This window comes from Bos javanicus, chromosome X (assembly GCF_032452875.1).
Source record: "Bos javanicus breed banteng chromosome X, ARS-OSU_banteng_1.0, whole genome shotgun sequence".
Lineage (NCBI taxonomy): Eukaryota > Metazoa > Chordata > Mammalia > Artiodactyla > Bovidae > Bos > Bos javanicus.
Window position 1 is genome coordinate 23,314,297 of NC_083897.1, and position 16,521 is coordinate 23,330,817.

Genomic DNA, 16,521 nt, shown 5'->3' on the forward strand with positions numbered 1-16,521 from the left:
TACCAGGCTGGATGGGGGAAGGGAAGGAAACCTAAACAGACTAACTCCAAGAAGGTAGAAAGAATCTAAGACACATGTATGAAAATTTGGTAAATAACAACTATTGATTACAAGTGTCAAAGCATCAACAAAACCCCTTAATATAAAAATACCAATGCATTTCTCTGGCTAGTAAATGCCATTTTACAAAGCAATTATGATCTTTTACCTCATATGCTGATCTTTTACCTCATTTGCTCTCCCCTCACCCCCAAGACACCACTTTACAGGTGAGAGAAAAGAGGATCGAGGGAAATGGCTCTTAGTGGCAAAGCTGAAACTTGAACTTGTGTCTCACCTCCTCATAGAGCACATTTCCCACTTAACAACAACAAAAGAGGAAATGCATTTTCTCAACGTAGGTCAAAGACTAACAGGATTAAAAGATGATAAAAATACAGAGACGGAAGTGTACAAATGTAATGAAACCAGCTACCCAGGTGACTAGTTTCTTAGGAGTCAAGGAAAGCAGGGTTTTTCAAGGAAAAGGGACACTCACAAGGCAGTAGAGGCAGGCTGAGCAACAACAGAGGGAAGGAAGGGAGGGGGAGGGGTGCGAGGGAGAGAAAGATGTACACACACACACACTCTATTGTAAAATCCCTGCATCTTTGGCTACTTAAGAATCAAATGATTTCAGGAACTTCTCTGGTGGTCCAGTGCTAAGACTCCACACTCCCAATGCAGGGGTCCAGGTTCCATCCTGGGTCAAGGAGTCAGATCCTGCATGCCACAACTAAAGATCCAATGTGCTGCAACTAAGACCCAGTGCAGCCAAATAAATAAATCAATATTAAAAAAAAGAAATGATTTCAATGGTATGCAGACGTGGACCATATATCGCACAACGTCCAACAAGTGGATACTGCCTAGCACACAGCAACCTAGCAATACATATTTGCTGATTTAGCTGGACTTTTCTGTATACAGCAACCAGATCCAGCCTTATTCAGAACTCCCAAATATCAGAACATCCCAAAATTAGTTCTGCCCTCAAATGCCAGTTTGTATGCAGAAATGGTCAATCTTTTGTGAGCTGTACAGGCAAAGCAGAAATTAGAAACTTATTTCCTATCACCAAATTTCTTCCATATTACTTTTATGTTAAACAGACCTTTACAAAAAAGAGACTGAAAATGTCAATTATATCATACCAAAGTTTATTGATTACATCAAACAAAATTTCTTTAATGAAAAAGGCAAGTTGCATTCATAAAAGATGGCATTCACATTCATTATAGAAAGCAATGATGTAAAAAATTGCTGAAGTGAAAAATGTAATATTGCAGTCCAATTTTGTAAGCTGAAAAATGATTTTGTCAACACTTGCATAAAATCTGCATTTATATATACTGCATGTTATTAAAAAATTCTGTCACTAAATTATTATGAATTTTGCAAATTTAGGCTTACATTTTATACTGTTGCTGGTGTAAATGTGGTAGATATGGAATTTATGTTTTCAGTTTAGTACTAACATCCTCAAACAATGGACAACAGTTATGAAAACTATAAGGACAGTTTGTAGTTCAAAATTATTCAAATGATGGGTATATGATCCTATTATTACATTTTATCAGTTTCTCTGGCACAAAATAAGGTGGTTAGATTGTAGTGATAGGAATACTGGATGGCTTACTTCTGCTAACCTCACGCCAACCCTTTTTTTTAGCTCATTAATAAAATATCTATCTTTAAAAAAGTCAAGTCAGGTCCCTTTCAAGAATCTAGGCCATATCACACATCACTGTCATCGTGAATTTGAGCTGCAGTGTAATGTGTACCTTATAAGACAGACTTTACATCCCCCTTACTTATCTTTCTTCCAGGTTGCAAGGAATTTTACATGCCACCAGTTATATTTCTGCTACCTTAGATATTTTGATTATGTCAAACCTCCAATGGTCTGCATTAAACAAGGCTCTCTAGTTAAGGTGGGCTCTTTGTATTCACAGTCTCTATAATTCTTATGTAAAACAACAATAATAATACAGCAATAATTATAAACACAAGAACAACAACAAAACATCAAAAGCTTTCCTGGCTCTGATTTTTAGCTCTTTGGAATAGGTAGAGAATATACTGACTTGGTTTCCAGCAGACTACTTCAAATACTAGGCTACTAAAACATAGCACACTTAGGAAGGCGTGATGACACTTAACAAATACTCAAAAATAATACTGATAGATGGTAACAAATGAAATAATGAAAAAGGGTCAGTAATGATGGAAGGGCTTCTGATAACTGAAATGTCCTTTCGAGAATTTAAGAAAAATTATACCTAAACATTAACACAAAATGTAAGTGGAAGAATCAAATATGTCATATGGACTTTATAAATACATTGGTATAGACTGAATCTAATACTTTTCCAAATCAGGGTACAATATAAACACTAATAATAGTACAGGCATGCCAGAAAGACAACCAAAAATGGAAACTGGAACAAAAATACCTTTTAAAAGACCATTTCAATCTAGGAGTCAAATGTAGTCATTTATATCCAAAAAAAAGTGTATGTTTAATTTTAACATTTAATAAAGACATATCACATTTATTTTTATGTTTTAAGTGAGCTCCTTAGGAGGCTATAACCTCCCCCTAGTCCAGTAAGTGGAGGATTTAACCAAGGTGAATCTTGTGGTTTAGAGTTAGACCATTACCCTAGCCGTGTTTGCTAAGAGAGACAATATTCATGTTCAGAGTCATGTTATGGACCCTTCCTCCTTCCCAAATTGCCAAGTTAAAAAAAAAAGTGCTGCATATGTGCACAGATGCAACCACTTTCAAACAGAAACTGTTAACAGTTTTAAATAAGCTATTCTTCCTTCTTCTCCACAAAAAAAATTATAAAGACTGATGTTCAGATGCCATTTTAATGTAACTGTAGTTTTGCCCATTTTACCTCTGATCCCAGTAAAGCTAATATTGGAAAAATCTGTTATATCTTTAACTATTTTGAGGGTCACTGAAGTGACTGGAAATGATTTCTTTTCAAATCTAGTATTCTTCCACCCATTAAGTGTAATTCAGAAGAACAAAAATAAATAATTTTTTTTGATTTTTGCAAAAATACCCAGGGTTAACATTCCACCTTTCAATGCACTTTTTGGCAAGGATAATCAGCATGTAGGTGAACCGAAAGGATTACCTACTATCTGATGCATTGATTTAGTTCTTTTATATTTTCAAGTATTCCTTTCATATGTGGAAAAAATTTAAGATCATCATTCAGTAGGAACAAGAAATGTGATCCAAACAGCATATTTCTTTTGCCAGGCAAAAAAGTAAGTTTAGCAAAATCTGTTCATTCCCATTGCATGACTTCTACTTTATTCTATCATATTTAAATCCATTCACAGAGTTCATGGGTTAAAAAAGCACCCATTTGATAGTTATTCTATCTAAAGCCAGAAATTCTATATATTCTTGTTTTCAACTTTCATATAATTCACAACTTAGAGCTTTGGCCATAATGGCTACTTATAATAATTATAAATGCTTAAGAGAGTCATTTGGTATTTTACTGGACATTTATTCTGAACCTCAGACATAAGATAGTGGTTTAGTTAGTTGCATATCAAGTATCCTGAGATGATAACTTTTTGAAGTTGTTTCTTCATGCTTTCTCTTTTATCTGTAACCACTGTCAATATGCTTGTAGGACAATAACATAGGCAGTTCAAGATTCGGATTCTGAAAGATGTAAAATATACGGAGTTAAAACATTAATTTTAATAATAATGTGAAACCATCTGTTTAGCACTTAAAAAAATAAATCATGTAGTAAATTTTGTTATGAGAGTACACCAATTGTCTTTAAAAAGCTGCCAAGTTTTATTCACATGCTTGGGGAAGAAAGTGACACAATAGCCAGTTTTTAATCTTTTCTTCATCTGTCAGCTGAATAGATTCAGACTTGCTTTTTGCTTTTGGATTGCTCCAGGGTTCTCCTAAGAACTGTTACCACTAGGACAGCAGAGGCTTAGCTGACTAGGATCCCTTCTAGCTGTGAGCCCCACCCCCATGAAAACAGGGATGTTTTATTTAACTTTTTGTCTCTAGCACCCAGTCCAGTGTCTGGCACACAGCAAGTGCTCAGGACATGATGAATGAATGAACTGATCACTGGTTTTTGGTTGTTAATTAAGACAAACTCTAATATTCAGTTTTGAAAGATTGTTAAGAAAGCACTTTTACTTAAAGAAACATGTTTCCTCTCTATAATACCTAAGTTAATTTTTTTCGGATAGATCATGTATCTATGAGTCAATTGACTCTTCTGTTTTCCTTATTCATTACCTTTTTAGAAAAGAAACCACAGAAAACACCCTAAGAAATCTAGATTCTTCATCCTCTAAACACTACCACATGCTATCATTAGGATGCAGCATGAGAATTGGTGCCTGTAAATCAGGTATGTGGAGAAGTACAAGTCCTATTGTCAAGGAGGTGAACCTAACCTTGATTCAACACTCAAAAATTCAAATTTTAAAAATTTGAGTAATGGGGGGCCCTTGCCATGCTTGGACTAGAAGTCCTGTAGAATACCTTCCATTTCTTTTGATGTTTCATTTTCTTATACTGGGGGCTTCCCAGGTAGCGCTAGTGGTAAAGAACCTGTTTGCCAATACAGGAGATGTAAGAGACGCAGGTTCGATCCCTGGGCTGGGAAGATCCCCTGGAGAAGCGCATGGCAACCCACTCCAGTATACTTGCTTGGAGAATTCCACGGACAGAGGAGTCTGGTGGGTTATAGTCCATAGGGTCGCAAAGAGTCAGAAATGACTGAAGCAACTTGGCACACACACACATTCTCACATTAGTTCTTCAGGTAGCAGGGGCAAGTTGACGCTAACCAAAATAAGGCTGACATTCACATAAGAACTTATATAAGGAGTCAGGCAGTTTCCTTAACAAACAAGGGACAAACTCGGTGGCTAAACTAATTGCCAGATTTCTTTTCCTTGGAGAATAAATAATGTAATATGAAAATATATTCCTAGAAGAAATAATTACTTTAAAAATAAAACAATCGTTTTTGAAAAAAACAAAACAAAACAAAACCTTACTTAGCTTTAACACTGTAGGAGTTAAGGCCCTGGAGAGACCAAAAGCAGTAGCAATGTCTGCTACCCAGCCTAGTCTCCCAAACCACAGACCAAGCTAAGTAAAGCAATCCAGGGGGATAAAAAATTCACTAAAATACACCACACAACTTAGGACACGGCTATCTGGGACAAGATGGTCAAAGACTTTGAAGGCTACTGGGAAGCAGATTCATTACTGAGGGAAAATATTTTGGATGGCATCATCGACTCAATGGACATGAGTGTGAGTAAACTCCGGGAGTTGGTGATGGACAGGAAGGCCTGGCATGCTGCAGTCCATGGCATTGCAAAGAGTCGGACATGACCGAGCGACTGAACTGAGTCACTCCAACTGGGTAAAAGGAGGTAGACTGAGACAAAATGAGTTGCCTCCCAAAATAACACTGCAGATACAGACTGTGATGAACTGTAGGAGATAGAAGAACCAATGGATTCAATCTTTTAGCTCAATTTTTATCCTTTGCTGAAGGGTAGGGAAGCTGATAGCTGATCAAAAAATGGGCCTATGAAGTGGCCTCACAATTGTTAGCATCAAAGTGAACTGATGTGCAATGTCATTCATGATGATCATTAATTTTTATGTGTGCATGAAAGATGCCCTGCCCTAAGCTGTGTGGAATTGTTTCTAAGCTGACAAATTTGTAAACCTCATTCATGAAGTACTTTAAACGTCCATGGATGGATAAAACACCTTGAAAGGCCTGGGGTGATAGAGGCCTCTGCAGTGGGAAACAGAATACACATAGAGGAATTCCTCCCATGGCATATCAATTCCTTCCAATTTTTTTTTTGGGGAGGGAAGTAAATGAAATAACATGTTATATGATGAATTTACTCACTTTTGGAAAAAATAATTATGATGCATTCTAAATCATTAGGCTAGCATCCCCCTGAATGGCTAGGAAAGCTTTCACCTCCGAAAGTTGAAATACTTAGCTTGAATAAAACTTGACACCACAAAAAGTGATTAGAGTAGATTGGTTCATTACCATACACTTGGGGATCAGACATTTACAAAGACATAAATATATACCTGCAAACACAGACATAGCACATGGAGGTGCAGACACACTGAATTATTTCCACATAATTTCCAAAAGAACATGCAATACTAAAACTGACTTGATATTATACAGATGCAATTTTGGAATATTTATTTTTAATTTTCCAAATGATCTTTTAAAATCCAATTATATTTCCTGATCAGTGGTAACAAGCATTTTCATGTGATGCCATGAAAACATGCCCCTTACAAATTAAATATATTATATTACTCTTCAGCTCTGGAAAATGCATAAAATTTTATTTTGGGGCTTAGCAAATTTAAAATATGTATTTCCCCATATTCCAAGTAATGCATCTTTATATTTTTTCAAAGAATAGTATAAAGTTCACCACACCAACAGCAGAGAAAATTTAGAGAGTGATATTTTCATTTTTTCTTTATAATGCTGTTAATCTGTTTCTTTAAAGCCAGCCCACTTGTTGTAACACTAGGTACCTGTTAAAATATATTAGATTCATCTGAGAATGTTCGTAAAAGAAGAGGTCTGACTGAAGGTCTGGTGGATAATGAGTCAGATGCCTTTTTACAGCTTAGATTGCTCTGTAATAGTCAGGTAAAGATACTTAAAGCATTTAAAGATTGGTAACCTACCTGGTGATAAAAATGTAGGAAGAAAAAAAATCATTTCCTATAAGACTACTCTTCTGGCCCAAAGTACACATGATTATACTATAGCAAATGCATAACATTTAAATGAATACACTTAAAGACCTAAGAAAGTCTCCACCTCACATTGAATTGTTTTCATGGTAGAATACAGACAGTAGTAGTACGTGGCAAACTTGAGTTTTTGAAATGACACTGGTAAGTTATGCGGTAGATGAAGGCAATATGGTTTGATTAGTAAACCTTACCATCCTTTTGGTGAACACCTCTGGAGTTGTTCCGGTACTCTGAGTGTACTGAACAAAGAGAAATTTGTGCAAAACATTCCTATCTTAATGAACAGACTAGCTCTAACACGCTGTGGCTTCTACTGTGTACCAGGAACCAGTGGGACTACAGACCTACAGTCCAGGTTTTTGATTCTCCATTGTGACAATTGAGAAGGTGAACAAATGATTAAAGGAAAATGGCAAAATATTCTTAAGTATCAAATAGAAGATATAAAGATGAGTCATGAGAATTTTTCATAAAGAATCAGAAAATGGTGTCAAGCAAATGAGAATGCAAGCAAGTTGGTACATTAAGAAAGGAAGTCACCTTATTCACTCCAAGAGAAACTGTGATTGCTGGAAGTTTGAGAAAGCATGAAGATAGTAGATGTTCCTGAGGAAGGGAGGCGTTTCGTTACCTTGTTCACAATTGCACAAAAGGTGGAAAATTGCAGTAGAAAAAAGAGAAATGCAGAAACCAAAAAGAAAGAAAAAAGTAAATATTCTCTGAAATGTAAGACATTTAAAAGAAACCTTGAGAATTAGAAGTCGAAATGACGTTAGTTTTAAAGACGTTACTTTCTGAAGTAAAAGCAGAGTTAGAGTTAGGAAGTTTATTGTATGAGCAAACTGCTATTTCTCTGTATATCAATTTAAAAACTTTTGGTTCATGGGAATATTCACTACTTTGAATAAAATAATTTAAAAGTATGTTTCTCACTGAAATAAAGCTCATCTCTTATCATTAATTCACTAATTTACATTGTTTAAAATTCAATGATCAAAGAGCTATGCTCAGGATCCATCACCGACCTATCTTCAAGTAACTATCTCATCTTGTCCAATTGCACACATGTAATACGGACTGACTGTCCTTGGGCATTTCAAGTTAAAAACCTAATCAAAACTAAATAATGGAAAACTGTTGGTGAAACCACACTTTCGTACCATTTACCTGTGAACCAAAGCTTAACTTCCTTTATTCTAACGTAATTTCATTGGTTTCCCCCCTTTTTTTCCTGTAGAGACTCTTTAAAAGCATTGCCTGAAAAGCTATGAATTTTTCCTTTAAAACACTAAGAAAAAGTGAAAATCAATGACTTAAAGTTTAGTTAGAAAACCTAAGAGGTTAGTTTTTCCCCCCTTATTCTGTGCCTGAAGCTGTAGGCTAATTTATAGACTTGGTATGGTATTGCTCTAGCAAAACAGATGAGTGGTAAACTACGGGGATGAGCTTAACAATTCTGCTAATCAAGATTACCCATATTATCTACTTAGCAACTAATAGAAATAGGCTTAACAAAAAGAAACCAGCTAAAGTAACACATATATCTAGCAGAGTCTAATAAACGTTTATACTTCCAAAGGAAAAATTCTGTTTATTCATATATGCTTTAACATAACTACATTTCTCCTGTTCATATTTTACCTTAATAAAGTTGGTGACATGTTGGTAACATGCAAATTACCAATTGATAAAAGCTAGAGAGATTAATATTTAGTTTCAGAGAAAAAATTTTTAATTGTTTGCCTTCTCTTTTGTAGGCAAAAACCTTGCAACAAGATTAACATGATACCAAACCTCCCACCCTGTGTTTAAAATACAAGCCCATCTATTTAAGAGTGTAACTTGAAACACATTTTGGTGTGCTCAGAACCTTGTATCCAACTGTCAGAGATAAAAGTTTTTCTATGAAGTAGAAATTTTAGGGATTTATAGGCTACTTTATAAAGGAAAACAGAAATATGAGAGTACAGAAGGCAGTAGAGAACATGAAAAGAGTAAAGCAATAAAAAATTGATACAGCTAGCAACTGGTTGAGGGCGGGTAGCGGGGGTAGAAGCTTGAGAGATAACAAACAACAGTATGAAATTTCCACATTCCTTTGCAGTCATCTAGGGAGCTTTGACACTGGCTTAATTAGCAGTCAAAGAGGCCAATGCATAAAGGTCCACCTCCACAGCCACAATGTTAGGATTCAACTTCATTTTTGTCTAATCTAGTTCACAGGGCTGTTACCTTTAGAGCTCATGGTTGTATGAGACACTGTAAGGATTTCAATAGTCATCATCAGTCACCATTGTTACTAAAGGAGAAACTGTATTCTCTAAAGTGCTTTCTCTGGGAATTTTGCTCAGATACCTGACATTCTTCCTTCTCCTGGCTGCCGCTCTGAAAGAGCTCCCTATGTAACTGAATGTTTGCTTTTGTTTGTGCAGACGTCACTTGCAAGGTATAGCCATGTTGCTGCATCCATTCTCATTACATTATAGTGTTTCCATGTCTACTAGGCAAAATCAAGCCTCCTTTTGATCATGGTGGTTTCCATGGGAAAACTTAACATAAAGATACATGGAAAATTCTTCCGCCTGAAATGGTAACTGGTATTCATTCACTAGTTGGCTAGAGGGTCCAGGTGTATTTCATTGATTAAGAGCCAGCCCAACAAAAGTGCTGAGAAGGGACATGGCTTTTCGAAGTACCTCAAATCGTAAACTTTACATTTCCTTTGAAGTGTTATCTGCTGTACCCACTGTTCAGTGCTCAATGATAATTTCATCATATACTTGTTGGCAGCTTAGAAGCTAAAGAAAAGCCCTATGATCCTTAATGATGGGATTTTAGCTCAAAAATTAACTATACTGCTGAAAATAAGGGTGTGAAAATGTATTTACTTCCTGAGTTAAATGACTGAGGGAATCTACTTTGGAAGATAGCAGAGTTCTTTTATACTGCTAGTATCAAGACAAAACTCAGCTGTGGTGGGGGCTGCCAGACTGGCCTTTTTACCGGAGGCTTCTGGAGTTAGTGACTTGGACCCTGAGATGGCTCAGCTGTGTTACAAGCCATATTATTGACTCTACTATTCTGTTTATACCTGCTTCCAGAAGTGTTCCAAATAAATCCCTTTATAACTCAACTTGAGTGAGAGCTCCCTGTGAGCTGGAATGATCAACCTAGCACAGCAGCTAGCTTATCCTGGACCCTCGGGCAAAGTGTTCTGAATTGAATGGAATTCAACAGAAGGCTGCTTCTACAACAGGTAAATGTAAATGGCTTAGCTTCCTTCTCAAATGCCATGGAGACATTTTCTCTATCCACTACGGAGTTGGAGTTTGAGTTTCGGAGTTTCGCTTCTTAAAGCAGCTGCCAAGATTCACAGGCAGATAGCACAGGCAGTCTACTTGCCACAGGCATTTCTGGCTCTCCCTGCAAAGGATCTGACCCTTACTAGTTGAAGTCAGGGGGATCTTCTACTTTTAGCTAGGGACACACACTCTACCCCATTAGGGAGCCTCTCAGGAATGAGGTGGACCCAGTGTAAAAGAATCTTTTGCTGCTCCTTAAATGAGGCCAATGTCTTAGCAAGGGATACTGAATAAGTAGGAAGTCACCCAGAATGCCAGATTGTTGCTCACTGAAGTGTGAGTTGCTCAGTCATGTCCAGCTCTTTGCAACCCCATGGACTGTAGCCCACCAGGTTCCTCTGTCCATAGAATTCTCCAGGCAAGAATACTGGCGTGGGTAGCCATTTCCTTCTCCAGGGAATCTTACCGATCCAAGGATTGAACCTGGGTCTTCCACAGAGCAGGCAGATTCTTTACCATCTGAGCCACCAGAGAAGCCTTTAAGATACTCTTTCTTTGAAGAAAGATTTTTGAAGTGGCCTCTGCTTCTTTGATGTGGCCAACTAGAGCCTTGTGTAAATAGATACGACTTATCAGAGTAGTCATGGCTGCCATGTTTCAGTTGCCCTTTATGCATTGATATGCACTACTTTGCTCTTGCATTTTCTCACAAGGGGGAAAAAAAGGCAGTGCTGATGAGTGCCCACAATGTTCTGTCTTATCTGCAAGTTTCAAAATCCCATAGGGTCTGAAAAACCATTTAGCCTTTCAGACTTTGGATGTTAAAGAGAGATGTTCATCAGTAGGTGGTTCAACACATGTTCACTGGTTCAATGATGACAGGAATAAATGAATGAATGAATGAAGGTGATTATGGAAATTCTGGTTGTTCTAGCACATCAGCATGCCAAGCTACAGCACAGACACTAGAATTCCTCCTATCATGGACATAATTCATGGCAAACAAAGTTCATGCTGAACCCTGGAAATACTCTATACTGCTAAGTAAAAAGGGCTGCAGGCCCAGAACTCCATGCTTTCTTGCAACAGAAGTCTGGAATCTGTGCATGGAAAGAAAATGTTCTACGTCTTTATCTGTGACTGCCTTGTATCATCCCTCCATTTAATGGCCATTTATGTAAGTCACATCCAGCCAGTGTCATTTTTTTTAAAGGGCCTATGGAAGAGGATAAAATATTATGTTTGAAGGTTTTGATTTCTGAGATTTTTTGTCTCATCTTTAGAGGATGAAGCTTTGTCAATTTATAAGCTGGCTGTGAGCCATTGTTTAGCATGAGCTCCATTACCCCAAATAAGAAAAACATCAAGGAGCTCCTCAGAGTGTATTTCCAAATAAAGAGATCCTTTGTAGACAAATCTCTATTATGACAAGGCACCAAAATATTTATTACCATGACATTTTTAAAATTTGGTTTCATACAAATTGCCACTTGAGCCATTAGAGAAGTAACCTGTTATACCCCTGTCCAACTGGTATTTACAAATAAATGCCACTTTCCCATTCTAAGACTAAACACCAGGCTGGAGGGAGTCAGTAGCGGGTCTACTGGAAGGATTAGAGAGATTAAGGTGGTTTTAGCTAGGTTAATGTTACTGTGTCCACTTTCATCCATAAGGCATGCAGAAGCATGGAATTAAGGCCAGTTCTGACCACCTAACCATATAGTGATTGGCCAGTTTATACCACGAATCAATGTGGCTTGTGCCACTGATAATCTGATTGTTTTTCACTGGGGTTGATACTGACTTGGCTCATGAAGCTTCTCTTTTATACACCCAATCACTGAAGATTTTTCCCACTATAGACATTTTAGTTCCCTATTCTATATGATGCCAACCACTGGAATCTACCAATAGGAAAAAAAATAAAAATCAAGACGAACCAGGTTTCTGGCTAAACTGGCAAATTTAATCAAATAGATCAGGTAGATATACCTTAGACTACTTCTTGAAAATACTGCCTTGGAGGGGCTATAAGATCTAATTGGTGTCAGTGTGATTGACATAGGGTTTTGTTGGGCAAAATTAGCTAGTGTTGGCAGGAATACGACATATTTACTTAACTTGTAGGTCAAAATTTGCCAGAAGTTTCATTTTTCTAGGCTAATCTACTTTTTTCAGTTTAAAGGCTTTTTAAGAAAGGTTCAACAGATATCAGACAATGCAGGCCCAAGCAATTAGGCTGACAGAGGGTAATAACTTCTCATTGCTGCAAAAAATTTACCATATAAGCAGAAAAAATAAAAACACACTCATAAAACCATCTTAAATTTTCACAAGTGTGTTTGAAAGGGGAAGGATGTAGAAATCACATCCAGGGAATTCTCTTTGGTTTAAATATACTCTTGGACAGACAGGGCTAGAAGCAACACAGAGATTAAGCAGCACTATAATTAAAGGAAGGGGAAAGGTTTGAAAGAGGCAAATTGGGATTACCAACTGAAAAAAAAGTCTGAAACAACCACAGGGAAATTTCTAAGGTTAAAGCCGGAATGCTTTGTTTAAAAAAAAAAAAAAAGAAAAGCTGAAACGTTGGTGTGGAAATTCCCAGCGTGAAAATTCTAGGCCAAATAAAAAAAAAAAATCATTTTTTCTGTTCAAAGTTCCATATGGAGCATATGAGATACTCCATATGGATCACTAAAGGTCACATAGAACACTATTAAGGAATCTACTTACCACCTGCATTGGATAACGAAGTTTTTTATTATACTTTTTATGCAGAAGAGGAAATTAAGTGATGAACCTGTAAGGAGGGGTTTAACATGCTGTAACTAAGCAATTCTCTAAATAAAGTTTTTAGTTCACGGCAGATATTGAAGCCCCTTACAAAAATCAGTTTATAATATAAAGTTAGTTCTTACCCTGGTACTTCTTCTTCTTACACTCCTTAATACAATCCTGAGCATCTCGGGGGAAAGGCTGACAAATATTAGAAGAATTATGGTCAACCATACGGATACAGATGACAGCATTTGAGCAAATACAAAATACATTCTCTGTTGTTTCAAGAATGGCCTAGAGTGGAAAGAGAATACATAATGGAAAAGCAAATCAGTTCCTGTCATATGAAACAGAAATGTTACTGAAACTAACTGTTGCATTTAAAAGGAATCCTCATTATATACATTAATAAAAATAATCTTTATAACGACCAAAAGTAGTAAACAGATTTCATTTACTCAATGTTTGGAAAGAAAAGGGATGATAATCAAAGGGGAAAATGCACTTGACTTGAAAGTAATCAAAGGGATAATAAAATGCACTTGACTTGAAAACAACTAAGTGATCTATTTTAAGGTTGCCAACTGGAAAGTATTTATTTGCATTAGAAAATGCTGGCACTTCTGACATATTCAAGAGAAATGATGATTAACTTTTATGTTAAACATTTTACTTCCTTGGCTGTTTTATTAATGTAAGAAAGGATTTGTGCTCTACATTTGGAAATTTAAAAGACATTTTTATTACCGCCACCCCACCTCCACAAAACCCCTATGTAAGCATAATAAGGACTGTAGTTTTTCTCTCTCAAATGTGAAAAATCTACCATTCTCATCTACAAATATATACGGAGTACCAGAGTGTGCAAAGTAGGTTGCCAGAAGACTATTGCTAATCACACATTAAGCCTTGGGGTCCAGAAATCCAGGAGGATGCGACATTCTGCCGGGTTTAGTCATCCACTGAACCATTAGGTGGCTACTGAGAGGTCCAGCCAGTTGCCCTTCCCTGTCTGAGATGAACCACTGAGAGACTCACTACGTTAGCATGAATGTCGTCTGAAGCTGAGGGGGAGGAAGTGCAAAGCAGCTGCTTGAGCTCAGGGCATGTACCAAATTATCCTTGGATTAGGAGCCTTAGGTATGTAACTGGCTGGTCCCATTTAGTAGATGACAAATAGTGCTCACTGAAGATAATGGAAAAGCAAATGAGTTCCTATTATATGAAACAGAAGTGTTACTGAAGCTGCCTGTTGCATTTAAAAGGAATCCTCATTATGCACATTAATAAAAATAATAAGATACACTGGTTTCTCATTTAAACACTGATGTTTGTGCACTGTCATGCAACATAACATGATCACATCAAGCTCATGGCTCTACACAGATGAGGACTAGACTGTGGAATACATGTGGACCCACTACCCACTAGATTGTGGGGCTTCCTAGTAGCTCAGTTGGTAAAGAATTCACCTATGATGCAGGAGACCCCGGTTTGATTCCTGGGTCAGGGAAGATCTGCTGGAGAAGGGATAGGTTACCCACTCCAGTATTCTTGGGCTTCTCTGGTGGCTCAGTTGGTAAAGAATCCGCCTGCAATATGGGAGACCTGGGATGGATCCCTGGGTTGGGAAGACCCCCTGGAGAAGGGAACGGCTACCCACTCCAGTATTCTGGCCTGGAGAATTCCATGGACTGTATAGTCCATGGGGTCACAAACAGTTGGACATGACTGAGTGACTTTCACAGGGCACTACATTGCGAGAATAGTAAGGTGGAGAAACTTAAGAGTTTTCTAGGGCTCCTACCATAGAGAAAAGATTTCCACAGCGCTCAAGTCCCACTCTAATGCAGAAGAGCACCCTGACAAACGTTCCAGGCAGCTAAGACACAGTAAGGGTCCAGCAGACAATTCTGACTGCTAGTTACTGGGTATTCCTTTGCATAGTACTCATAATACTCTGTTTCTAAAAGCTCCACAGTTTTCTTTCTGATTTTGACAGCATCTATGGAGTCTTGCAAGGGAGCAGTAAAAGACAAAAGATATTATTTTTAGAAGGGTTTTGGAGCTCAGAAATCATTCTCACTGCCTATCCCTGAAGAGAGGTGAGTCATCATGCCTCAGGGTTGAGCATGTCCGGAGACTAGCTGTAATCAGCATTCAGCTGAAGTTTTACAATTTCTAGTCACATTTTGCTGGTTGACTTATGATTAATATAAATTTTATATTCACGGAGTAGCTCAACTCAGACAGGTCTACTTAAGGACAGCACTAGAGGCAAGAAAGTAAAACAAAGATTTATTCACATTTCATTTTTAGTCAGCATCTCTAATCAATAGAAACAAGTATGACAATATTTTAAAACGTGTCAACGATTTGTTTTAATCAATAAGGAACAGTCTGGAGAGAGTGAGAAACTGGTTCAGTTTGCTAGAAACATTTCATTCTTGAGGAAATTTTGCACAATTAGTTCAGATGCTGACTACACAGATTCCTAGACAGAATTATGGTCCTGTGGGCAGATCTTACTATTGTATATCACATTTGATTAATCAACTTTGAGGCATTTGTATATTATTAAAAAAAATAGAGACTTCCTTTAGTGTCACTGCTTCAAATAAATGTGTCAAATAAATGCTGTAAGTATACTTTCTGGAGTTGCTACTTCTGCAAGTGATTCGGTTTTCCATATTTTTATTACTTGAGGCTTTTATTTTAAAAAGCTTTCCAAAACAGTACGAGTTTCTTCTAATTAAGTCTCAAGGGACATAAACATGGTCCTCTGTGATAATGTGGAATGTTTTGTATGTACGATTTTGCTCAAACTAGTGAAAATATGTATGCCTGGAATTTCAACCAATGGCTTGCTTTAGCCCTGTTCTCTGCTGCTGGTTTCCTTTTCAGGGGAAATCACCAATGAATGAAAACAACTGTGATATTTAAAAATAAAATATAGGCCTTTGGCAGTAAGGAAAGGATATGAAACTCTGATTTTAATTTCTAATGACTCTCCCAATCACAGCTTATGTGCACACACTGGACTCTCGTCTTCTTGAGGCAGGGGTATAGTCTATTCATTGCTGTATCCCATAGAGTGCCTCATGCAAAATGGATTCTGAATAAACATCTACTGAACCAAGATGAATGGAATGAACTTTAAATCTAAGCTGCAGAGTCCACCTTTACCTTCCCCAAAACAATGGGATGGTGATTTCAAGATATAACCACCCTCTGAGTATTCAGTGATATATATTCTGTACCTTGAGCACATCTGCAGTAGCAAGAATGAGAGTGATATACCATAAAGAGAGAACAGGGTCCACATGGATAAGGCTGTATCTACTGGCCACTACACTGTGCAGAAATTTCAGAGGATGAGTATTTCCACTGGAAATCATATGGGAGAGGCCCTGCTAGAAATTAGTTTCACTTCACAGAGAGATGTTTACATACCTTCAAGCTGAAAGATTTACACAAGGGCTACCAGAAGGAAGGTCAAAAAGTCTTTTGAGTAATTTGTGCAGTCTATAAACTTACATTTAAAATCTCAACTAA

At 37.3% G+C, this 16,521-nt stretch overlaps 1 protein-coding gene across 7 annotated transcripts in view; it reads right to left on the reverse strand.

Moving 5' to 3' along the window:
• Nucleotides 1–1,182: 1,182 nt before the first annotated feature.
• The window catches only part of ATP11C (ATPase phospholipid transporting 11C), a 188,321-nt gene continuing 172,982 nt past the window's right edge, over nt 1,183–16,521 (reverse strand). For 4 of the 7 annotated variants that reach the window (XM_061408528.1, XM_061408527.1, XM_061408526.1 and 1 more), the window contains 3 exons: nt 13,107–13,260; nt 6,653–6,757; nt 3,654–3,736 (listed from right to left, as the gene is read on the reverse strand). In XM_061408528.1, the coding sequence (XP_061264512.1) occupies nt 6,656–6,757; nt 13,107–13,260 (256 nt within the window). In that variant the 3' untranslated portion in view covers nt 3,654–3,736; nt 6,653–6,655. Of the gene's footprint in view, nt 3,737–6,652; nt 6,758–12,921; nt 12,989–13,106; nt 13,261–16,521 lie in introns of all 7 variants that reach the window. The other 3 variants (XM_061408529.1, XM_061408523.1, XM_061408524.1) reach the window with 2 other exon arrangements.